General features: G+C 42.4%; 2 protein-coding genes across 7 annotated transcripts in view; one reads left to right on the forward strand and one right to left on the reverse strand.

Moving 5' to 3' along the window:
- CENPJ (centromere protein J) overlaps positions 1-25,365 on the reverse strand; it is a 209,777-nt gene that overhangs the window by 438 nt on the left and 183,974 nt on the right. Inside the window, exons 1-16 of one of the 6 annotated variants that reach the window (XM_053385812.1) lie at positions 17,853-18,031; positions 15,341-15,840; positions 14,722-14,845; positions 13,480-13,752; positions 11,420-11,558; positions 10,467-10,572; positions 8,679-10,251; positions 8,101-8,233; positions 6,650-6,815; positions 6,215-6,445; positions 3,982-4,081; positions 3,583-3,674; positions 2,667-2,771; positions 1,288-1,428; positions 1,119-1,203; positions 741-861 (exon numbers count right to left, since the gene is read on the reverse strand). In XM_053385812.1, coding sequence (XP_053241787.1) covers positions 741-861; positions 1,119-1,203; positions 1,288-1,428; positions 2,667-2,771; positions 3,583-3,674; positions 3,982-4,081; positions 6,215-6,445; positions 6,650-6,815; positions 8,101-8,233; positions 8,679-10,251; positions 10,467-10,572; positions 11,420-11,558; positions 13,480-13,752; positions 14,722-14,845; positions 15,341-15,763 — 3,812 coding nt within the window. In that variant the 5' untranslated portion in view covers positions 15,764-15,840; positions 17,853-18,031. Of the gene's footprint in view, positions 1-740; positions 862-1,118; positions 1,204-1,287; positions 1,429-2,666; positions 2,772-3,582; positions 3,675-3,981; positions 4,082-6,214; positions 6,446-6,649; positions 6,816-8,100; positions 8,234-8,678; positions 10,252-10,466; positions 10,573-11,419; positions 11,559-13,479; positions 13,753-14,721; positions 14,846-15,340; positions 15,841-17,742; positions 17,819-17,841; positions 18,033-25,365 lie in introns of those variants that run through there. The other 5 variants (XM_053385813.1, XM_053385814.1, XM_053385815.1 and 2 more) reach the window with 5 other exon arrangements.
- On the forward strand, positions 22,034-24,467 carry LOC128412642 (disintegrin and metalloproteinase domain-containing protein 20-like). The gene has a single exon (XM_053385832.1). The coding sequence runs from the start codon at positions 22,196-22,198 to the stop codon at positions 24,386-24,388; it is 2,193 nt and encodes a 730-aa protein (XP_053241807.1). The 5' UTR covers positions 22,034-22,195; the 3' UTR covers positions 24,389-24,467.

Raw genomic sequence — 25,365 nt, forward strand, 5'->3', positions numbered from 1 at the left:
AAACGTAACTTTAAGCAGCATCTCTGCCTCTCATCATTTGGGTTCTTCCCAATGTGTACTTTCAGCACAACAAATCTTAGCCTACACAGGAAGTATACTTAAATTGCTGAGATTATCATCTTGACATCTGCCCAGCAGCTTCATGTTCTCTGGCACCCATCTTGTATTCCTGAAGCTGGCCAGATTGGGTGGCGTGAAGACCGTCATAACACAGTCAGCACTGAAGATTTTGTTCTTGACAGCCTTTCTCTTCCTCCACAGTCTTGTTTCCTCAAAGGGCATTCTTAATGTGTGTCACTACTTTTTCTATATGGGACGTAGGTGATGCTGTGGGTTAAACCACAGAGCCTAAGACCTGCCGATCAGAAGGTCGGCGGTTCAAATCCCCGCAACGGGGTGAGCTCCTGCCAACCTAGCAGTTCAAAAGCACATCAAGTGCAAGTAGATAAATAGGTACCGCTCTGGCGGGAAGGTAAACGGCATTTCCGTGTGCTGCCCTGGTTCGCCAGAAGCTGGCCAGACTGGGTAAGGGTAGCATAAAGACCGTCACATGACCTGGAAGGTGTCTGCGGACAAACGCTGGCTCCCTCTGCCTATAGAGCGCGATGAGCGCCGCAACCCCAGAGTCCGTGACTGGACCTAATGGTCAGGGGTACCTTTACCTTTACTTTTTCTATATGGCTGCAGTAAATGCAGTCCAAACGTAACCCTTAAAATAGTTTTATGAAAATAAATCTTACTGCTGCGTGCGGACAATGGTGCCATCAGGGAAAATGGTCATTTCTCGCCCATCCGTGTACACATTCTTAATGGTTTGATCAGGGAATACAATCTCTTTCCTTCCATCTGGAAAATGCTTTTCTGCAAGGAATGAATGAGCACACCACATGTCAGAATACTCATACGCCTTGTAAGTAGTTCTTGCAATTTAATGGTGTGCCATCAATACACAGCAATTTATAGAGCAGTGCAATAATAAAACATTTATACCCCACCCATCTGGCTGAGTTTCCCCAGCCACTCTGGGCGGTTCCCAATCGAGTGTTAAAAACAATACAGCATTAAATATAAAAACTTCCCTAAACGGCTACAAGCAAGACAGCCAGGTCTCCGTTTACCTATTTGTCCATTTGAGAAATGGAGGACCTCTAAGCCTGTGGGGTAGGTGGTGTGCGTAGTCTTGGCATCTGCATAATAGTATATCTGTTGAGAAGAGTTAACAAATTTAGCATTAATAGAACCTTCTGTCCATATCTGAATGGCACATACTTCTTACTGGATACATACCACTCTCCGATCATCCAGAACTTGCTTTACATCCCCATTAAAGAAGGTTACAGTTGTAGTCTTCCCATCACAGCTCACTTCTTTCCGTGTGCCATTGGGGAAAATAATCAGGTGGGATCCATTTTTTAAAATCTTTTCAACCTGAAAGAAGTGAAATAAAAGCATATATCGTAACAATTCTGACTGTGAACTTCTACAGGCTAAGCCAAGCAGAGAATAAGAAAGGGGAAGAGGCCAAAACAAGCAAACCCAAACAGAGCTTATCTGATAATAAGGGATAGTATCCCTCCCAATTCTAAATACGGTGCCCTTAGAGATTCAAGAGTATGGAGCATGCTTCACGAATCCAGAGGCCCAGAAATTGATGTAGGATTTTTCTTATTTATTTAATTGCGGGCTTACATGAGTGGGCCACACACACTCAAAAGAACTATCCCACCCCCTTTTTGTAGGCAGATCACTCTCGAGTTAGGCCTTCACATAAGCACAAGCGTTTCTCTGTGCACTGAGAAAGATCATACAAGCCTGAGGTTCATTCCCACATTTGCTGTGGGGCATAACCATTAACTGTGGCTGAGCATGACCTGACCTTGAATATTAGGCAAATGCATGGGAAACAGTTGCAAGACTGTATAAAAGTAGGCAATTTGGTTTCTTCTGCATAATAGGGCCTGGACCTAAATTCAGCATGAAAGCTTAGTTGAGAGGAACATGCATAAATCTCTTGGTATAGATAGCAAAACTTTATTGAGAAGACTGTCTTTATTTACAAGGGCCTTGACAACATGGGTCCAGGATACCCTAAAGACAGCCCAATCATTTAGTATTGCAGGCCCAATTTGGTGAAGCTCCCTCAACTTCCAGACTTTTATTCCAGAAGACTTTATGTCTGGTTTTAACCAATTTTTACCTTTTCTGATTTTTTATTTCTTGTACAGTGCTTAAATACGATAGTAGTTAAGTGGTATATGAATATGAAAAATACACAAATAGTTACCACCTATTTTTCCCTGCGTTCTTTGGGCTCCATTCTGAAAATTAGGCAGAATGGTATAAACATCTAGTTCAGATCCAAAAAGACTCCCAAGCATAGCAGCAGCAGCACTGCACTTTCATAGGTGGTGCAGGTATGGAACTGGTCATCCTTTCTGAGGCAAGAAAGAGCAAGCATTTCCTTTACATAGCAATGTTCTCCCGGTACTACTTTCTGGAATCGCTTCAGAGCAGGGATGGGAAACCTGCTGTCCTCCTGATGTTGATGACAATTCCCATTGAACTTGACCATGTTGGCTGGCCTCAAAGGAAGTTTGAGTCCAGCAGCATCTGGAGAGCCACAGGTTCCCCCACCCATGCGCTAGAAAAAAAACACAACTTACTACCTTTCCATCAGGATGACTGGCTTCACTCTCTATTTCATCTTCACTGTCTGATGAATCAGTACTTAGCGATGGTGATGATTCAGCAGTTCCATTACCAGGTAAATTCTGAAATGGGAGGTGGGAAAAACTGTATAAATTTGTCTTGAGAGTCAAATCATATTACTGTGGGCATTAAATGGTGACAAATTGGGAACTTCTCCACAAGAGAAGCTTCATTCATGTAAACTGAAATACTCTACTGAAGTCTTCAGACTACCATTAAAGGACCCTTTCCACAATGACGTGTCTGCCATGGTTTAAATGTGCAAACCTAAATTTCCAAACTGTGCTTATCCCACAAAATACTACACCTGAAGGCATGCTCTATTCCTGTTCTATAGAGAAAAGATGCCAATAGCAAAACGCGACTAAAATCCATTACAGTGGTACCTCGGGTTAAGTACTTAATTCGTTCCGGAGGTCCATACTTAACCTGAAACTGTTCTTAACCTGAAGCACCACTTTAGCTAATGGGGCCTCCTGCTGCCGCCACACCGCCGTAGCACGATTTCTGTTCTCATCCTGAAGCAAAGTTCTTAACCTGAAGCACTATTTCTGGGTTAGCAGAGTCTGTAACCTGAAGCATATGTAACCTGAGGTACCACTGTATACAACTACAGTATCCTACATTCTTTAAATGAGAATGTAACACTGTTTTGCCTAGAATTTAGTATCTATAACCTTGCATACCTTTATACTGAATATAAATTTGATCCATAAAAATTGGGTTATTTCTCAACCAAAGGAGCAGCACGAACAGTCAAGAAGAGCAAGAGGAGATTTAACATAGCAACCTCCCCAGGGGTTTCTTACTTCCTTGATGCTGCCCTAGACTGCCTTATGAAACCAAGAGCCAACATTCTTGTACTTTACTTACAGCCATAAATGCTTTGGAGGAATCTTCAAAAGCATTGTTCAAGCAACTCTCTTCAGGTGCAGCTGCTAGTTTAAATTTTGCACAGGGTCTTCCTATTTCAAACAAGAATAAAAATATGATTCTAATATTTTATATTTCCTAGGACATGGGGAGAAGGTAGGTACATGCCTCTCTAATTTTCTGCTACCTCATGTTTTATTTCATTTGAGGCCCACACTAAATATTATCAGTGGCATTACTGCTTCCTGGGTAAATTACTGTAAAACATACCAGTAGCAGGGGGTTGTCTTTGGAGGTAGCAGAAGTGTCAGAATGACAAGGTATGTAACATACAGATTTGCATGTAAAATGTCATATTGCTGCTTACTAGAAATGGTACTGTATCCTAAGTATAGTTACCTTCTGATGACAGATCACTTTTGCCATTCATCTTGCTGCTCTTTTCTGCTTGAGGAATTGAAGGCAGAGTCTGGTTTTTTTGCAATATAGCTGGAGAATGCTGTTGGGGGGGGGGGAATGTAAAGCAGGGGCCTATTGAGAATTTTTTTTGTTAAAATGCTGCAATGATAATATTCAGGAACACAAACCTTTTCCCCGAAAAGTAAAAGGTGATTATTTTACCATATTTATACACCGCTTTTCAAAATTAAGCTCACAAAGCTATTTGCAACAAAAGTCAATATGGTAGGAAGCTGTTTACAACATGTATGCACTTTTGCTTAATCATACTTGGAACTGTGTGCCTGAGAGCTGTTCAGTAATGTATAATATAGAGTGAAAGCCAACAGTGGCCACCTACCCAAGGGGACTTCTCACTCTTTTCCCCACAACCTGCCAACATGTGCCCTGAACAGTTGAGGAATCCTCCAGAGCAGATTTGGATTGGGGGAGCACTAGTAAGGAGGAAAGGTGTGCTCGCATGACTCCGGATACTCGCTCAAACACTTTAGAAATGAAGGCAGCTTGTCAAATAAAAAGTTGAAAAATTCTGTCCCAACAGTCCCACATTAATGATTCTACCCTAACAGCTGCACACACAAAACTCTCCTACCAAAAGAGACAGACTAATGCAGGCATAGAAAACTCCAGCCCTCCAGATGTTTGGGACTACAATTCTCATCCTGACCACTGGTCCTGTTAGCTAGGGATGATGGGAACTGTAGTCCCAAACATCTGGAGGGCCGGAGTTTGCCTATGCCTGGACTAATGGCTCAAAAACATCAGCCTGACTCTCAATAATGACGAGTACGCAAATGTAAGTCAAATTTGTGCAACCTAAGGTGCCTGGGCAGTTTGTGTTTCCTTAATTCATCCTTTTCAGGCAAGTTTCAGGTGTATTTTTCCTCCACGCAACTCTTATTGTCACAGCAACCCTGGGAAATAGGTTAGGCAGAGAAAGTGAGAGCTTCATGACTGAGTGGGGATTTGAACCCGGGTCTCCCAGTGTGAGTGTGTCAGAAGGGGGAAAGAAACAGGGGGGCCGCCAGGAGGCGCATTGGAAGATGGCCGACAATAATATCTCTCCAACACACACGAGGTAATTAAGAGGCTGATATGGGAGTTTGCAGCCTCCCTTCGTTGCCCCAAGGGAATGGGGAACGCTGCCTTCCTGCTGTGTCCATAATTCACCCCCGGATTCGAAAGAAGGGGGTGAGGGCACTAGGCACAAAGCCCTCGGGTGGGGTCCGGCTCTCCCGGACGCTGTCTCTGATAGTGCACTGGCTGCATCAGCTCAAAATATATAATTGGAAAAGAAGCAAATGCACATATTTCAAGTGAAGAACGGGAGTGAAGACTGCTAACTGAAGTGACCTCTCTGAAACGAGAGCGATGGGTTGGATTTAACGGAATACAACATGAAGAAAATACACCAGGTTCAGTATGCCAGAGCGGGACTGGATGGGGGGGGGACTTTTTTTCCTTTTCTTCTATGTGATTAACCAATAACCCCTCCCCAAAAAGAACCGTCGCATAACCAACCTAAGCAGGATGATTAAAAACTGTGTGGAAATGATTTACTACCAAAAGTTTGGCTTGTGAGATCGAGAAAAGAGCAAGGGCTTTTGATGGCGCAGCAACAAAAAGGGAGTCGCCATTTTGACAGGTCTTGTCGAAAGATTTATGATCAGGAGGAGGAAGCTTTGTTTTCATATTGGATTACTGGCAGAACCTCCTCGAGGACTGAGAAAGAGGTGACAGACCTGTGAAAAGTTAACGAGTAGACAGCAAGAATGTTTTTCTTTATGGAAGCGATGAAATACGGTAGCTGTCTGAAATATGACTCTTGGACGAACAGAAAAATCCATACAGGAATACAAATTTGTTTCAACCCACTTATGGAGACTATCAGAGGCCACAAAGACAAAGAGAAAGGAAAAATATATGAAAACAACTAGAAGAGATGTGGAAAACAGCAAGAAAGGATTGGCCAGAATTGTGAACATTATTTGGACAGATTTGTGGACTTTTAAAGCAGCAGCAACAAGAGGATTGGATCCCTTTCGGAACTTGAAATATGGGTATCCCCAACAAAAATTTAAAATTAGGCTCTGTAATTCGGAATTTATGTGATTTGATTGGTCTGTTAATAAAAATTATTTATAAAAAAAAAGAAGGGGGAAAGAAACCTTACTGCTGACTCTGCTTTCTTATCACAGCCAGTTTTCTTCTTGCTTATAGACGCTTCTTTTCTCTTCCAAGCATCCAAACGAAATCGTTCCATAATTTTGATCTCTTCCCGTAGTTGCACATTCTCCCTAGTTAAGGCCTCTATCTGGTCTCTAAGACGAATATGGGTTGTTGACCATTTTGTCTCTCTTCTTTTTAAATCTTCCTGCAAGGTTGCCATTTGCTGCTTCAAAGCCTTGAGAAAACAACATGCAAGCAGGTCATTTTCTGCTATGTTAAAATACACAAACTGAAGAAAAAGACAAATCACTTTACACTGCAGTAATAAATGCAATACCTGTAATAAAATTACTCAGTGGACATTCTTCACCTTAAATCAACAACCAGTAAATCTGATCCCAATCAAAGTAACCATATAGGCTTTCACTTGCATTCATACCTGAATTTCATCCCGTTCCTTTTTATCTGGAATAGCTCTAGCTGCCTGTGCATACTTCTCAAAAACTTTACGTTCTTTTTGCAGCTTTCTTGTTTCTTCTTTTTTAAATTCTTCTATTCGAGAGAGCTCTTTGGCTTTCTGTTGTTCAAAGTCAGCAACTTCTTTCCTGAAAATTTACAGTAATTATTTCAGAACAGCAAAAAATGCTGCTCCTTGAAAAATTGTATGTTTTATTGATAACATTATAACTTAGGATTGTTAGCTCCACAAGCCACCCCATTTAAATAGCTCTCCTAGAACACAACCACCAGGCACTGTTGCTGTAACAGACCTCAAGCTTTCTTAGGTCATCCTTCTTGGCTCTCTACATAAATCCCAGTAAACCAATAGGCCATATCTTCAGAAACTCCACAATATTTCTTGATTAGCAAATTAGGTAATTTCCAAATGCCCAGTAAAATAGCTGCATAGTTTATTGTTTGCAAACTACTAAATTAATTAGCCCTGTATGATGCATTGTCTCTGTCATCTGGCAGCTGAATTAGTCAATTGCATTGTTATCAACTGTTATCTAGATGTCAGTGCTTTGAGATTTAATATTAAGGGAAGGTACTTCTAGGTACTATTCTGCCCCTGTTCTATGGGTCCCACTGGCTTGCACATTGTCCTGCATGCCATTTTAAACACATGCTGTACAGCTGGGCTACTATGCCTTCTGCATAGGGCCTCATTATTAAGAAAGTCCAGAAACCTGTAACTGGTACAAAACATGGCAGCTCAGTGGTTCATCAGAGTATGTGACTCTCTTATTGAAACAACTGCCCTGGCTTCCAGCTTGTATCTTGTTCCAATTGCTAGTGGCGAATTTAAAGCCCTTCATGGTTTGGGACCAGGATAACTGAAGGGAAACCTAGTCCTGTATGTACCCACTCGTCTGTTAATATCTTAAGCTCTCTTGTGCATTCCCCTGAACTATACTTAGTTGGCACCCAAAAGAGGGCCCTAGTAGAACCAGGCATACTATTCATAACCATTTCAGTGGCCTCCACCCAGGTTATGAAAGACCCTCTCAAAGAAAACTCTTTCCATCACTTCATTAGAACCTTCCTTCCTGCTTATTGGAGGGGTTTTTTTGGGGGGGGGCATTTTAAGCTTCTGCACCAGACTGTATTGTAATTAGCTGCATTGAAATGTTTTTATCACTTGAGAATATGCACTTGTTTTCAATAGCTGCCTTTTATCTTTTTGTTTCTTGCTGCTTCTAGTAATGTGGGTTTCATTTATTGTTTATACATTGTTAGCCACCTTGAGCTTTTTAACAGGAAAGGATGGATTTATTTTAAATGAATGGGCTGCCATAGATGGCAGGTGGGTCCTAAGTGGCAAGCCTGCTCTAGGTTAAATCAACTTTGCACCAACAGGATAGAAATCAGACAGGCTCTTTAAGTTACCTGAACTTCTCCAAAGCCTTCTCACGCTCTTCTCGAAGTTTTGTGAGGGACGCATTTTCTTCCCTAAACCGTTCAATTTCAACTTCCAATTCAACAAGTTTCTCTCTCAATAGCTGGGAACGAGCCGTGTCTCCTGACAAAGAACAGGTGCACAATGTTTGATGCACAAATGTCAATGTATGCACCATACTGTTGTGTGGTAACGTTTTACCAGTTTCCCACCCTCTCTGATCTTTGCCATCTTTATAGGAGTTTTAAAGCCAACTCTGCTGACTTCCAGGTCAGCTTTTACGCATACATATCCAGACTGAAACTATGAGTGAGTCGCTGTAAGACTGGATGAAATAAATGGGCTTAAAACACATAAAATTGTAGCCATTACAATAGAAACCAGTCTGAAAAGCAAATTGGCTCCAATAAATTGCTTGGCAATTTGTTGAAGAATCTAAAACACTGAGAATGCAAGCTGAAAAGCAGGACAGAGGGATATAGGCTTTGAAGATTACTCCTGCTATTGAGGAGATTTTTGGGACTGATTATTATGCTCAATTCAATATTCATTTATCCCTCTTGCTTACCTCCTGATTCTTCCTGAGACACATTGGGTTTGGCATCATGTCTTTGCTGTGCCTCTACCTTCTGTTTGGGCCTCAGAGAAGGAAAGAGCTTCAGCATCAGATCTGTTGGGGGTGCAATTGCTTCACTGTCTGCCGAACTTTGCCTGGCCAGAACATCCCCTTTCTTTGCTACGGCAATCTTCCTCTTGATCCTTTTATCTGGAAAAAATGCCTCATTTGTAGCTGAACAGTCAGGGGACAATGGTCCTTTAATAACCAAGTCATCATTTGGTACTTGGGTACACCGACTCCCATTCTCGTCAAAGTCCGTCCACGATGTTTCGTCATCAAAATCAACTTGATTTCCATTTGCACAACACACAGTTTGAAATTCAGAACCCTTGTTTATCTTGCTACACTGGATACTACCAACATTTTTTTCCAGTAAGCCAAGGCTGGCATCTCTATTTGTGCCTTCTTTGTACTCTGAAAATTCAGGACTGTCACCTCTATGACTCAAATCACACTTTTTAGCTCTCTCAGCAGGCTTTATGGTAGTCTCAAATTCCTCCTCAGACCCCAAAGTCACATCACTACTTTCACCAGATTTATCTTCGTCCCACTCAGTGTCACCAAAACCTTGAAACTCAGTGGGGAAAGCCTGAAGCATTTTACTGTCAATTTTATTTTGATGATCCTTCAGCATTTCAGATGCCTGGGATTCAGTGATCATCCCTCTGTCCTTCTCATTGTTTGCTGGTTGGGAAACACATGCGTCTCCATTTCTGTTCTCTACAGCTGTAGCGTCCTGCACATTTATCTGCTGTTGTTGCTGCCTTGATTTAACGGGAGTAGAAGACAGTCTGCGCCCTGTAGAAATCTGCTGGCCTTGATCCAAGATCCTTACAATAAGTGAGGAATTGCTGGCAAAGGAGATTTCATCAGCAGCCTGCTCTAGAAACAAAAATTCATCCAATTCAATTTCCTCTTTTTCCTTTTCAATATCCCAGTTTTCCAATTTCTTCTGGAAAGAAAGTTCAAAAGAGAGGTCTAGGTCTTTTTCAGAGGAATTTGTAAGATGTTTGGTCACTTGTGCTGGTTGTGCATACTTTTCTTTGGGTAACTCGCAGCCAATTTCATCCAGCTTTGCAAGTGCCATTATATTATCTTTATTCTTTTCTCTTTCACCATTTATTTCTGACCTGGCAAACTCTCTCAGTTGTCCAGATTTCCTTTCACTGGGATTTCGTCTTGTAGATGAAGGGATGGCTTTCCCAGCACAAGTTCTGAGCACTGCTGTTTTTCGAGCGGGAAGAGCTGGAGCTTTCTTCATTTTACCATTCTGATTACTATTTTTAGACACAAAATTGTCAGAATTTTGTTCTTTATTTGAAGTGGCTGTTTTCCGGTGAAGCTGTGGCTTGTCTGCTTTAACTAAGTTTTTTACTTCTGATGCATTAAGGTGAGGAGTTACTTTGCTTTCTTTCTGATTAGCTGCTTTGGATTTTGCACCAGCAAACCTTCTTAAACCTTCACCTCGTTTTAGAAAGGGTCGTTTTGCAACTGGTGTCTGGAATGTTGATCTTTCAGAATCCTAAAAATCAAAAACAAAAAGACCTTTTCATTTTCTTATATTTCTATTTATGTGTTTTGCTTCCTCTATCAAAGTACTCATATAAAACTTTTTGGGAAGTCTGGAATTTCATGTGTTGCACCTACAAGAGTGAAACCATAATTGAAGCAGGAACTTATTCTCACAGTTGTTATACATTTTATATATCGCTGCAAGAAGCATTTCTAATTACTAACCTTTTTATTTCCTTTTTGGCTCAGCCGTTGTTCTTCTAGTCGTATCTGTTCTTCTAGGAACTCTTCAAATGTCTGTTTTCTTTCTTGAATACTAGCAGCAACAGGTCTATTGCAAGAGACTCACATTTTATTGTCAGATCTTATAAAATACAGGATATTGGTTCATCACAAAGGAATGGATCCCTTTAAAGTGTTGGTGTTGACTTTTAAAGCCCTAAACGGCCTCGGCCCAGTATACCTGAAACAGCGTCTCCACCCCCATCATTCTGCCCAGACACTGAGGTCCAGCGCCAAGGGCCTTCTGGTGGTTCCCTCACTGCGAGTAGCAAAGCTACAGGGAACCAGGCAGAGGGCTTTCTCAGTAGTGGTGCCTGCCCTGTGGAACGCTCTCCCATCAGATGTCAAAGAGATAAACAACTACCTGACATTTAGAAGACATCTGAAGGCAGCCCTGTTCAGGGAAGTTTTTAATGTGTGACATTTTAATGTATTTTTAATCTTTGTTGGAAGCCGCCTAGAGTGGCTGGGGAAACCCAGCCAGATGGGCGGGGTACAAATAATAAATTATTACTATTACTATTATTATTATTAAAAGGAATTATGTCTCTCTTTCTCAGAGTGACAACTTCCTTCCCCAAAGACCCTCATTCCCCATAACAGAAGAGGACCCTGATAATAAGACACCTCAACTATGTCTCGAAGGCTTCTTTCGTTTTCTCCAGGTTAGCTACCTTGGTCTCAAGGGGACAGAAATCTTGTGCAGTGTGCTCCTGACTCGCAGAGAAGAAGCATACACCCACAACTTCTGTCCAGCTTTCAGGTCATTGTACATATGACACTGTGCAATGCACTGGGTAGCCACTGCTCATTTTCTACCTTCACAACTGGGTTTCTTTTTTGGGAAGTGGGGGGTTGTTCACTGGGTATCAAGGCCATTTTGCATACAAACTCACCTTTCCTCAGCATTGGGTGTTTCCAAGCACTTCCCTCCAGTCCGGCTTTCAGAGGTCTCTGCATCCCTGGTGCTTTTACAACTAATGTCACCATCTGCATGTCCAAGTAGATTTTGCTCCAGAATCTGACTATTTTCTCCTGCAAAATAAAGAAAAAACTTGACATTTCAATCAGCTGGCATGAAGCCAGAGGAGATAAGCCCCCCCGCCCGCCCACCCTTCATTCAAGTTACAAACCTTGCTTTTCTTTGTTTGATCAAGTCCTTATTCAAGACACAGAAGGCCTCTTGAACTATCTGCTGCAAAAAGCAGTGCAGCTGATCAGCTAGCCAGTTTCTACTCAAAGTACCAGTTTACTAGCTCACTAATATTTAAGATTTTTTTCTCAACTTCTAAGTTGAGCAGACATTAGAGTAGCTTACATAAGAACACAGACATATATGTTGTACTGTATTGTAGGGATATTGTAGTTTAAAGTTTATTTTTTGTATATATGTAAGATGCCTTGGCACAGAAATAAAATAAAAACAGTCCCTGCCCACATGCTTACAATTCAAACACAACAAAAGGAAAACACAGGGAATTATGAGGAAAATAAGCAAACTCAGGCATCAGTCCCGAAAGTTACACCTGCCTACATACACTTGTGTCACAATTGCAGCAGGAACCTGGAACTGAATTTTAATCAGTCCCTTTGTCATTGTCTAGCCAGTCAATTTATCTTTCAGCCATATCTTTACAACAACTGCAAACCCAGAAGCTCTTTTAATGAATAAAGTTCTTCACGCTATGATCCCCTATACAAAACAACAATGTGTTTCATCTCTAACTGAGTGAAGGTATTTGGTGTAGCTCAGTAGCTACAATTATGATCCAGAAAGTTAAATCTCAGCTCAGCTCACCCTCCAACTCAATAGATGGTCTGATATATACCATTAATTCTCCTAACTTTAGCCCCCACCCCATGTGCAATATTTACTTTACAGGGCTATTTAAAATATTTCTGAGCTCATGATGTGAACATACGAACTGCACCACTTTAAATGTTATAGGTGTAATCAGGAAACCTAACAGGGTTCAATATAATCATATCCTCTGCCTCCATGCTTACCAATGATTTTATGTATTTGCTTAGAATACGTCTATCCTACAAAAATTTCCCCTTCCCTTTAAAGTCCATGTTACTGCCTGTAACCTGGGGCGAGGTTATTGCTGAGCCCTGTTGGGCCTTCTGTGTCCATAGCATGAATGAATTGTGCCCAATGCATTTACGGTACTACTACTACTACTACTACTATTACAGAAGATGGCTGAAAAGTAGTATTAAAGTGATCTTAAAAATCTGATTGTCCTTAATAGCCAACCAAATAATTGCTCGCTAATGGACTGATACTCACCCACCCCCCCTCCAAGGAGGACAGGCAGTGTCTTATTCTGTGTTACCACTATGAGCATCAAAGGTGCTCTGAGCTTCTCTGAGGCCCAGTGCTACTGGGGGGAAAGTCCATCTCCTCCTCAGCTCTTAGCACTACAGAGCTAGGAGTGGAATAGATTTCCTACGCCTTATGCAGAGCCTTGAAAAGGCTCAGAAAGAAGCAAAATGCAGTCATGCGAAAGGTGTGGGTTGCGCGTTTTCGGGTTATGGACGCGCCAAACCTGGAAGTACCGGAACAGGTTACTTCTGGGTTTTGGTGCTCGTACATGCGCAGAAGCGCTAAATCGTTCTTTGCACATGCACAGAAGCCCCAAATTGTGTCACACACAGACGCAACACTGCAGGTTGCGAGCGTGCCTCCCACACGGATCACATTCACAACCCGAGGTTCCACTGTATGATCTACCACTGATATTCAGTGGTAGGTCTGGAAGATTCCTTTGCACTGCTTGAAACTCTGGAGAAAAAGCAGCATCTCACCAGAATTAAAGAACATGCTCAGCATCCGCAAGAGCATTTCTGGACCTCAATATTTATATGTTCTCAGCAACCTTTACAAAAACCTCTGATATTAGTATTCATACAGGCAATATTAATAATTAGTTTAGTTAGATGAATGTTTTACCTGAAATGTCACTTTGATCTTCAACCTTCAATTCATTCTGCATTTTGAAAGCCTCTCTCTCACAAAAAGGATCTGCAGAGATGGTTCCCTTCAATATTTGGCCATTCTTGGATTTTTGAAGAGAATCCTTTTGTTCAACAGGAGAAGGAATGCAAGGCCCACTGTTCCAATAAACACTGTCTCCATTGCGATGTGGTGGAAGAGACGGCACAGGAGGCGAGTGAGATGGATGATCACATCTTTGACTCAAACAATCTTCCATTACACGAAAGCCTTACAGTTAAACAGAAAACCATAGCAGAGGATATTTGTAGAGAAATAGCAGAAAGGGTGTGGTTTTTCCTGTCTTTATGTATTCTGCCAGTAACATGATTTTTAGAACCATTATCAAGAAAGCCTGAAACCTCGCAATGCTTTAGGCATGCTGTTGCCAACTATCCATGTAGCAAAAGATGGATAAGAAACAACTGCAAAACTTCTGGTTGAGGATTTTGTAATATCCACTGTATATTCCACTATTTGTTTACTTCATCTGTGATCAAGAAGCTCATCAAAATAACTAGAACCTTCCATTTCTTGTCAGTAGTCAATATTGTCATCATGAGTATTGCATCTCTTTTTAGAACAGATTGGTGTATCTTGTGACCCACTGAGCTAAGCACAATCACCAGTTATGCAGTGGCCCACTAAGGGCTCAGTAAGCCTCCTGTTTTTGCTGCCTATCTGGCCTTGCAAACACAAAAAAGGGGCAAGAGGAGATGTCAGACCACTGGCAGGCCACAAAAAATGGCTTATGGACTGTGCTCAGCATGGTGGGTTTAAGATTAAAGAAAACTATTCTAAACAATATGATTTCCCAGCACCAGTGAAATCCCACAATGTTCATTCTGTCCTTAAAATGCAACTTGGGCATGTCAGTTTATACAAGCAAAAGAAAATGACCTGCAAACATTAGCAGCACCCAAATGAAGTCTGTCTCAGAGCTTGAGCAACATCCCAATAAATACTAATTTTATAGATGCAAGAGGAACTTGCAAGGACAGATCCTTATTGGGAAGCTGAAACATGGAAAGCAGCCCCTGGTACCAATTCTGATTTGATACAAGAATTCCTGACCAAATAACTATTTAACTAAGCAATGTTTATGTATTTTAGCACTGTCCAGGCATAAGAAACCTTATCTATTTCTGTCTGTTTTAACCATGCTACAGTTGTAAAGACAATTTCAGCATGTCCCCTTACCAGTATGTGTTTGTTGCTCAGAGACCATTGAAAGTAGTTTCTGTTGTTCTTCCATTAGCCTTTGAATTTGCTCCATTTGTTGCCTTTTCAGCTGTTCCTGCTTGTGCTGTTGCAGTCCTTTGAGCTAAGAAGCCAAATACATTATTAGAACTCGTATATTAGAGCAATTAATCTAATCTTTATTTGTAAGAAAATAGTTTACAGACACATCAGAATACACTAAAGTGACCACAATTTACACTAGGGCCCAAGTCCAACAAGTGCCATTTGGACTGTACAATTACATATTAGTACACAACTAGAATTAAAATAGACAAATAGGCATTGCAATACGATACTGAAATTCAAGCCTCAATTCATCAGCAAAGCCTACCAATCTCAAGCAGAACAACATTGTTTCATAAATGTACCTGCCAAAGGATAAGCTAAACTGACTCCTTAACAGAGCCAGAATATAGTAGTGAACAGCACAACTGAAAGCATCATAGTTTCATGGGGTTCAGTATACAAGTTCAGCTTATTGGGTCACAAATTGTGCAGTATTGACTTACGAAAATACTGCTTTTTTTCTAGATAGAATAAATAATAGGTGTAAATAGAGGCTTTTTTTTTTTTTTACCTGCTCAAGCTTTTGAAGAAGTAGATCAGTGCAACATTCTTCATCCAGACCATCCAGCTGATCACATTCAGTATCACTTTGCAGGGCTACCCACTGACCTGGAGCATCTTTAACAATTAGCATTTGCTCCTCCTTAGCAAATGAAATTGGAGAAAGTGTTTCGGATATGTCCAACTTGTCCCCACAAGGACTGCTCAATGCAACAGCTTGCTGTATCTGTAGAGAGTTTTCACTTAGAGAAATGCTGCTGGAACTGTGTAGTGAATTACTTGAAATACCTGGTGAGGCATCGTCAATACTGAGTGCTCTAGTGGTTTTCAAACTATGGAAAGCAGGATTTAATATAACTCCAGCACGGGGAGCATTAGACATCCAGTGTGCGATCAAGTTTTCTTCCCAATTCATATCTGTAGAGGTGGCCATCTGGGAAATAATTATTGTAGTCCAACCTTAACTAATCTATATCGCTGGCCAAGGTCTTTGATACCCAACTTCAGTACCTGTACAATAAAACAAAGATTTAGCAAGTGGATACACAGAATCCATCATTCTTTGCATGACAGTGTTCACTTAAGAGTCCAGATAGAACCAGCCTGGTCCTTCAGTCTTGGTTACATGAAATATGGGGCAGGCTAAAGGTAAAGGTAAAGGTACCCCTGCCCGTACGGGCCAGTCGTGACCGACTCTGGGGTTGCGCGCCCATCTCGCTTAAGAGGCCGGGGGCCAGCGCTGTCCGAAGACACTTCTGGGTCACGTGGCCAGCGTGACGAAGCTGCTCTGGCGAGCCTGCACCAGCACAGCACACGGAAACGCCGTTTACCTTCCCGCTATAAAGCGGTACCTATTTATCTACTTGCACTTAAGGGTGCTTTCGAACTGCTAGGTGGGCAGGAACTGGGACCGAACGACGGGAGCTCACCCCGCTGCGGGGATTCGAACCGCCGACCATACGATCGGCAAGTCCTAGGCACTGAGGTTTTACCCACAGCGCCACCCGCATCCCTATGGAGCAGGCTAGGCAATCATTAATTCGTATTTTAACATTAATTCAGATTATAACAGCAAATAAAACTTAACAAAAAAAGAGACTAATACTACTCATTCATTCAGCCTTTCCCAGCATAATTTAAACAATTAAATCCATAAAAATTTATAATCCAGACATATTAAACACATAAAACATATAAAAGACTCAGAGCCACCATTAAGAAAGATTAAGAAGTTTTAAATTTGACTTTAAAATTCTCAACTAAGTTTCCTGAAAGAATCTCAGTGGTTTTGGAAATATCAACCCTCATCAGATATTGGATTACAGAGAATAGAGCTGTATAACATAGATAACCATGTAACACTGGTCCTAAAGGATCTTCACTGGCTCCCTGTACATTTCCAAGCACAATTCAAAGTGTTGGTGCTGACCTTTAAAACCCTAAATGGCCTTGGCCCAGCATACCTGAAGGAGCATCTCTACCCCTCATCAATTAGCCTCATCAACTGAGGTCTTCCTCTGAAGGTCTGCTGGTTCCCTCAATGTGAGAAAGGAAGTTACAGGGGACCAGGCAGAGGCCTTCTCGGCAGTAACACCCTCTCTTCAGATGTCAAGGAGATTAAGAAGTGCACAACTTTTAGAAGACATCTGATGTTTTTAACGTTTTATTATGTATTTATATTCTGCTGGAAGCCACTCAGAGCAGCTGGGGAAACCTAGCCAGATTTTTTGGGGAGGGGAGGGGATAAATAATAAAATTATTATTAAACCAAACAGGAAACAAAAAGTTTTAAGAATCAGGACTCATAGCTGGTATTGCTTCTAATTTTATTGCCATTTGTGATTTTTAATTGAAAGCCACCTCAGCTTTCGTTATCGCAAAGAGGGGTGTGTGGGAAGTGTATAATTTTTGAAATATATAAGCGTCTGGGCTTAACACAGGCAGAGACAAAACATTTAGTGTGTGTGTGTATATATATATATATATACACACACACACACACACTGGGCTTAATATACTGGGCTTAACACAGGCAGAGACAAAACATTTAGTGTATATATATATACACTAAATATATATACACACTAAATGTTTTGTCTCTGCCTGTGTTAAGCCCAGACGCTTATATATTTCAAAAATTATACACTTCCCACACACCCCTCTTTGCGATATATATATCAGAGAAGCCCCAACTGGGCTGAGCCTCAGCCAGGGTCACAAACAGCAACACCTCCTGTGCTCTTTCATATTAAAAGGCAACAACCCATAAATACAGAGTGTAGGGAAAGAGGAGAATAAAACACAACGGACAGACATACACAGAAGACAAAATTAAGAAAAGAAAGCGGCCTCTGGAGACCGACTAATCTAGTAAGACGATTTCCGCAGATATTTGGGGAGACCCCAAATTACCTCACAGCGGCGTAAGAAGAAACCTAAACTTCCACGAGTGCCAACCTGCCCCCGCCCTCCTATCTGGCTGCTACGCCGCAGCGAATACACCCGCCAGACCTTTTACAAACCTGCCGCCATCCTCCCTGCTCCCAGCGCCACAGGCTGGACAATGCCGGCCGCGGGGCTTGTTGGGAGTTGCAGTTCCTGGCGGCCGCGATCCTCGCTTTTGAGGAAAAGTCGGCCCGCTATCGACTACATTTCCCATGAAGCACTGCAAAAAAAGGACGTTACAATAGGCGTCGTTAGTAAATACTGCGCTCGTCTTTCCAAACCGGCGGCAGTTAAAGGGTGGGGCCTCTGTCTCTGAGGAGGCGAGGAGTAGCGCAGTGGTGTCGGGGCCCCCTCGGTTCCAGCTTGCGAAACCTATATTCTGGTTCCTTTTAAAAGGCATTTATTAAAGAAGAAAAACAAACATAATCAGGATAAGTAAAATGTCAAAACAAAGATAAGCCAAGGGTTAAGATCACAATCCATTTAAAACCCCAAATAGTAAAGCAGTAGTAGTCTTCTTCTTTGGCGATCACTCATAGCCGAGTAAGATTGTCTTCCATAAACACGGTTTTAAGAATGAGTCCATAAGTGACTGTGGAGGCCAATTCTGGATCCATGCGCGGGGACATTGGTTTCCAGGCGGGAGTTGATCACGTGTGGATTTGCCAAGCATGGCTTCCTCTTGGCACGCTTCTCCCTTGCGGCCTGAGTTCGAGTGTCTAGTCCATGACACCTTTGGTAAAGGCTGTTCTCCAACTGGAGCGCTCACAGGCCAGTGTTTCCCAGTTGTCAGTGTTTATACAACATTTTTTTAGATTTGCCTTGATACCGTCTTTAAACCTCTTTTGTTGACCACCAGCATTACGTTTTCCATTTTTAAGTTCTGAATAGAGTAGTTGCTTTGGAAGACGATCATCAGGCATCCACACAACATGACCAGTCCAACAAAGTTGATGTTGAAGAATCATTGTGATCTTTGCTTCTTCCAGTACACTGATATTAGTTCGTCTGTCTTCCCAAGTGATGTGTAAAATTTTTCGGAGACACCATTGATGGAATCTTTCGAGGAGTAGGAGATGGCGTTTATAAGTGGTCCATGTTTCACAAGCATACAGTATGGTTGGCAGTACAATAGCTTTGTAAACAAGCATCTTGGTTTCCCTGCGAATGTCACAGCCCTCAAACACTCTGCACTTCAGTGGGGAGAAATCAGCACTCGCCCTTGTGTTGGCCCTTGTGGAAAAATAACTGCCTAGGTCGGAGAAGTGATCGACATTTTCCAACGTTACACCATTGAGTTGGAGTTGTGGCGCTGCAGAGGGGTTATTTTGTACTTGTTGGTGCAGCACTTTGTTTTTTTGGATGTTGAGTGATAGACCTAGCTTTTCGTAAGCTTCTGCAAAGCAAAATCTTCGCAGTAGGGCTCTGTTCCGATGGCACAAAGTAGTCACGACAAACTGGTAGATTCCCATCTGCTGCAGCCTTCAACCGCCTTCACAGCCGTTGTAACATACCACTTGTTATCATCCACCTGTTCTGCCGTTGAGGACTTCTTGGATCATTCTTTGTCTAGCTCCTTCCCTTTGACCTTACCGCCTTGGGTGACCCTGCTGGGAGTACAATGGCTTCGTTCACAGGGGTCATATGAACATGCAAGCCCACTCACCACGACAAGGTGGTGATCCAGCAAGTGGGGACAGTGGTAGTAACACTATCATGTAACCTTAAAATAAATTTCCATCGACCCTTTTCCCCCCCTTCCCCGTTTTGTTCTGTGGTGATTGTGTAATGTTTGGTATCTTTTCTAGATGCCCACCTTCAGCTGATTCCCACTACTGTGCTATTCAATACCCCTCCCTTATTAAATAAATAGAGACCACATCTCCACCAAGCTGTAGTTGTTGAGAGGAGGGTGTGCATTAGCAACTAGGCTTGATCATCAATCATAATTTTTCTTAGCAACCTTCAGGAATGTGAATTAACTAAAAACAGAATGGGTGTTGTGGCACATTTAAAGATTTGGATTAATGGCACGAGCTTCCACAGCAGGGGGGCACAGAGAGATGGTAAGGCAACAACACACACACCCCATGCCTTTATATAGGGGTCCCCACATACTGGATCATAATATCTGAGGTTACTAGTGCAACAAACCAGATTGTGCCTGGAAACAGTCCCCTAGTCTTCACCCTTTGCCCACTCAGAATCCTGTTCCTCTTCATTCATTGCCAAAGTAAATAAATGAGTGAAAAATGTCCTAACCGTTCCTAGCATGTTTGTAAGGTGTGCACTTAATTTAGAATAAGCTCTAGCAAACATTAGGTACTAGTGGGGAGTGCCCAGCATTGCCCGGGAAGTCAATGGACAAAAAAAAAAAGAAAATAATGTATAGTGCAATTTGTGAAATTGTGGGCTGGCTGTGCATGCATGCATGCATCCATCCATCCATCCATCCATCCATACCAACCCAGTATTCCAGCCTGACCTGAAGAGCATTTGACCTAGCCCTAAATAAATTCTTTTGGGAGGGGAGCTACTATTTAATAATTAGGGTTAATTTGGTCTGCCATCTTGGTTCAAAATGGCACAATGTCAGGGAAGGACTGGATGAGGAAGAGTGGTGGGAGCTGCCCACCATGGCTTAGATCCTGGATTGTGGTGTAGGACACTGCAGAGCAGTCTGCAGAAGCGATGAGCTGCAATGTGCTAGACTAGAGGCAGAGGGTTTGAGCGATCGGGGGGGGGGGCGGTCAGGAGAATGATCTGAGACTGAGTCACAGAGTCAGACACAGAGGAGTCAGAAGTTGCCCCTGCTACACAGAAAAGGTGTAGAGCTTAGATGACCGTGTAGGCCGGTAGCTCTCTAGCCAGTATGGGAAAATCACTCCTGAAGGTTGTACTTTAGGAGTGCTGCAGGGTTCAAGACTTTATTTTAGAGCAGACTTTGCAGTCAGGGCTGAGCAGACCCAAGGACAATAGTATTCAACACTATTTTGTACACATGGTGAAAATTATGAAAAAATTAAGGTATGTACTTTAATTTAAGGCATATGTGCTTATTTAATTTATATGCAGAATACATCATGCGAAAGGCTGGGCTGGATGAATCCCAAGCTGGAATTAAGATTTCCGGAAGAAATATCAACAACCTCGGATATGCAGATGACACAACCTTGATGGCAGAAAGTGAGGAGGAATTAAAGAACCTTTTAATGAGGGTGAAAGAGGAGAGCACAAAATATGGTCTGAAGCTCAACATCAAAAAAACGAAGATCATGGCCACTGGTCCCATCACCTCCTGGCAAACAGAAGGGGAAGAAATGGAGGCAGTGAGAGATTTTACTTTCTTGGGCTCCATGATCACTGCAGATGGTGACAGCAGCCACGAAATTAAAAGACGCCTGCTTCTTGGGAGAAGGGCAATGACAGGCCTAGACAGCATCTTGAGAAGTAGAGACGTCACCTTGCCAACAAAGGTCCGTATAGTTAAAGCCATGGTTTTCCCAGTAGTGATGTATGGAAGTGAGAGCTGGACCATAAAGAAGGCTGATCGCCGAAGAATTGATGCTTTTGAATTATGGTGCTGGAGAAGACTCTTGAGAGTCCCATGGACTGCAAGAAGATCAAACGCATCCATTCTTAAGGAGATCAGCCCTGAGTGCTCACTGGAAGGACAGATCGTGAAGCTGAGGCTCCAGTACTTTGGCCACCTCATGAGAAGAGAAGACTCCCTGGAGAAGACACTGATGCTGGGAAAGATGGAGGGCACAAGGAGAAGGGGGCAACAGAGGACGAGATGGTTGGATAGTGTTTTCAAGGTTACCAGCATGAGTTTGACCAAACTGCGGAAGGTAGTGGAGGACAGAGGTGCCTGGCGTGCTCTGGTCCATGGGGTCACGAAGAGTCGGACACGACTAAACGACTAAACAACAACAACAACAAAACTTTTTTCTATTCCATTGCTAGTATGTGATAATTCAATTAGTGCTTAAATGTATGCAAAGTGTCCTTTTCACAGTAGCATATGAGCATTACTGAAATGACCCTGACAACTGATCATAATCACCATCCATCTGGTGGTCTTTCTAAGTCCTCAAAATCATATGGCAAAGCAAAAACTGTTAAGTCTACAAGGTGCTATTAGACTCTTTCTAACTTTTCTTCCTGCTGCCCTGTCAACCAGCCACCTCCCAGAAGCCTTTTCCTTCCTATGCCATTCTATTCCATTTTTATATTCCAAGCTCCACCCACATTCCACAGGGGAATCTATTTACTGTTGCTATGTTCAGAATCCTCTGCCTCTTTTAAGTGGCATACAGGCTCCCTCCCATCTATCTGCTAAACTGACAAAGGGCTTCCCTTTCCGAGATGAGATGCCAGATTTGATGCTTCATGGTTCCTGCTCCATCTTTCTGGGAAGATGACTGGTACTATGGCATGGCTACTTGTGATGCTTTTAAATAATCTCCTGGCTGAGACTAGTGGCCAGACACCACCACAGGGCTTTAGGTATGCCTCTTATGAGGTGACCATCCCAAGGAAACTGAGCATCCGATATGGACAAGAGGAAATCCAGGATGTCAGCTACCTACTGCAGATTGAGGGGAAGAGCCAGGTGGTGCATCTCAGGCAGAAGAAGGGCATTGTTCCTAAACACTTTCCCATCTTCACGTACAATGAGGGGAACCTCCAGGTTGACTATCCTTTCATCAGGGACGATTGTTTCTACAGTGGCTTCATACAGGGCAATCCTAACTCTTCAGCCACCATCACCACTTGCTCAGGAGGACTCAAGGGTGTGTTCCAATTAGAAAACAAGACGTTTGAAATTCACCCTGCCCAGGCATCTGCTACCTTTCAACATGTGGTGTATCAGCTGAGTGTAGACGAAGATGTCACACGCATGAGGTGCGGGTTGACGGAGAAAGAGCAAAGTCATCAAGAGGCCATGATCCGGGAGGCAGAGCGTGTTGTAGTACAAAGTGCTCCGGCGGGACGCTGGTGGCCACACATCAGATACGCAAAGGTGGCAATTGTGGTGTCACATGAACAATATGCTAAGTTTAATAATAACCAAACTGATACTGCTTTGACTATTTTCTACGTCATCCATACTGCAAATGAATTCTACGAGCCACTTGGTCTTCAGATCTCTCTTGTGGGGCTGGAGATATGGTCAGAAAAGGACCTAATAACAATTAGTGACAGAATTGGGGCCACACTTCATGCTTTTAATGCATGGAGACGGGACACGTTACTTACACATTTAAAGAATGATGTTGCTCACTTATTTATGCACAAGGATTTTGGACAAAGAATTGGATTGGCGTATGTAAACACTATTTGTTCTGATCGTTGGGCATCCGCTGTCCAAACATTAAAGTCTCTAGATTTGAACATACTCTGTGTAACATTTGCCCATGAATTAGGCCATACTATTGGTTTGACACATGATGCAGCAAATTGTAAATGTGATAGGCGTAGATGCATTATGGATGCTACTGCAGTAAACACTGATAAGTTTAGCAATTGCAGTTATGAAGAGTATTACACAAACAGGAACAAGGGTTGCTTGTTAATTCCTCCAGAACCTGATCAAATATACAAGTTTGAAATCTGTGGGAACAAAGTAGTGGAAAAAGGAGAGCAATGTGATTGCGGTACCAATAGTCAGTGTGAAATGGATCCCTGCTGCCAGCCTAATTGCATGTTGCGTCCAGGTGCCAATTGTGCTTCTGGACAGTGCTGTGTCAAGTGTCAGTACCATGCAGCCGGATACACTTGCAGAGGGAATATCAGTGTCTGTGATCTTGCAGAGTACTGCAGTGGGGCTTCAGAGCAGTGTCCTGAGGATGTTTATGTGCAAGATGGTGCCCCATGCAGTGATGGTGCCTATTGCTATCATGGTCATTGTACTACTCACAATGCGCAGTGCAAAGCGATCTTTGGCAAGGATGCAACAGTTGGTGCAGAGAGTTGTTACAAAATACTGAATGCTCAAGGTGATCGCTTTGGCAACTGTGGTTTTAGGCGTGGTAGATATGTGAAATGTAATGCTGATAATACTCTGTGTGGCCGAATCCATTGTGATAATATTCGTGGATTACCTTCTTTGGCAGAACACAGCACCCTAATTCAAACATTTGTTGGTGATACTAAGTGCTGGAGTACAGACTACCACAAAGGACTGGGGAGAGGTGATATTGGAGCAGTGAAAGACGGGACTCCTTGTGGCACGGATATGATGTGTATTGATTCAGAATGCAAGAACGTGTCCCTCTTGAAGTATGATTGTAATGTCTCAATGTGCAATAACAGGGGAATATGCAACAACCATAAGCACTGCCATTGCAATTATGGCTGGGCCCCTCCTGACTGCCTAAAGGAAGGTTATGGTGGCAGCATTGAAAGTGGACCAACTGCAAAAGACTGGAGTGGTATCGTTATGGGAACTTTTGTAGGAAGCGTATTATTTGTTTCTGTTGCAACTCTTGGGGTTAGTATGGCTTTGTATTACAGGATTGTGCTGAGAAACCACCTTCGAAGAATGACTGCCAGAATCAGCACTGGAGGAGAAACCTCAAGAGATCACAAAAGGGAAGAAAGCTTGTAGAATGTAGATATCTGAGTGTGTTATATAACATACAGTGGAATTCATAAGCTTTGAATAAAGGTGTTGTTTTTTGAGAAAACCTGCTTGTTAATTCAGTCTGTATCATACATAAATAACTGATTCATCCACAAACAAAAAACGTTTGCTGTATGTTAGGTCTGTCTCTGTGCTTTAACAGAATTCTTTTTTTCTATCCTAGAGTGGGGGCAGGAGAAAATCTGTGCTGTAAAATGATTGACTATGCACTCTGAATGAAATCCACAAATTAAACAGGAGGACTCCATACCTACAGAAACCAATTTAAGCCATTGTATTTTTAAAAATGCTTCAGTTGTACAGGGATAGGATCATACCCAAATCCTCTTATTTTCACAGTTATTATGCTAGTAAAGGTAAGGGTACCCCTGACTGGTAGGTCCAGTCGCGGAGGACTCTGGTATATACTGTACTGTATAGTAAATTCACACTAGTCCAGCAAACAACATTGCAAAAGTGAAAGCGATAGCAGTGATAGCACAAAATGTTAGTGTTGAAATGAAACAGCCTACCATTATATTTAACGATCACAAACAACAGAGTTTAAGCACCGATTGTGCAAATACTAAAAACACAGCGCTCACGTAACTTGAAAAGTCCAGATATTCTGCCCCAAAGGCTTGTTTATTCGGGTGTAAATCAAATGCCCGGCAATTAAGCTGATAATGTCCAGTTTGCAAAATTGCATGCTTTTCTTAAGCACTTAAATAAGAGGCAGTTGGGAGCCTTCTGATCTCTGCCTTAGCAGATTGTCCCAAAGTGATTAGCTCTTTCAGTGCAGCCCTGGTCAGCTGCCCGAGGCTCCCGCCACACAGCCTTAAGCTCCAGCTGCTGCTATCATCATGACCCAGCAGCGATGAAAACATTAATCCAAGTTCAGATCCTGGCCCTTCCATTGCTTTTGCTTCGCTGATGCGGTCCAGTGCTGACTCCTGATTGGA

This window comes from Podarcis raffonei, chromosome 4, assembly GCF_027172205.1.
Source record: "Podarcis raffonei isolate rPodRaf1 chromosome 4, rPodRaf1.pri, whole genome shotgun sequence".
In the NCBI taxonomy this organism is placed as follows: Eukaryota; Metazoa; Chordata; class Lepidosauria; order Squamata; family Lacertidae; genus Podarcis; species Podarcis raffonei.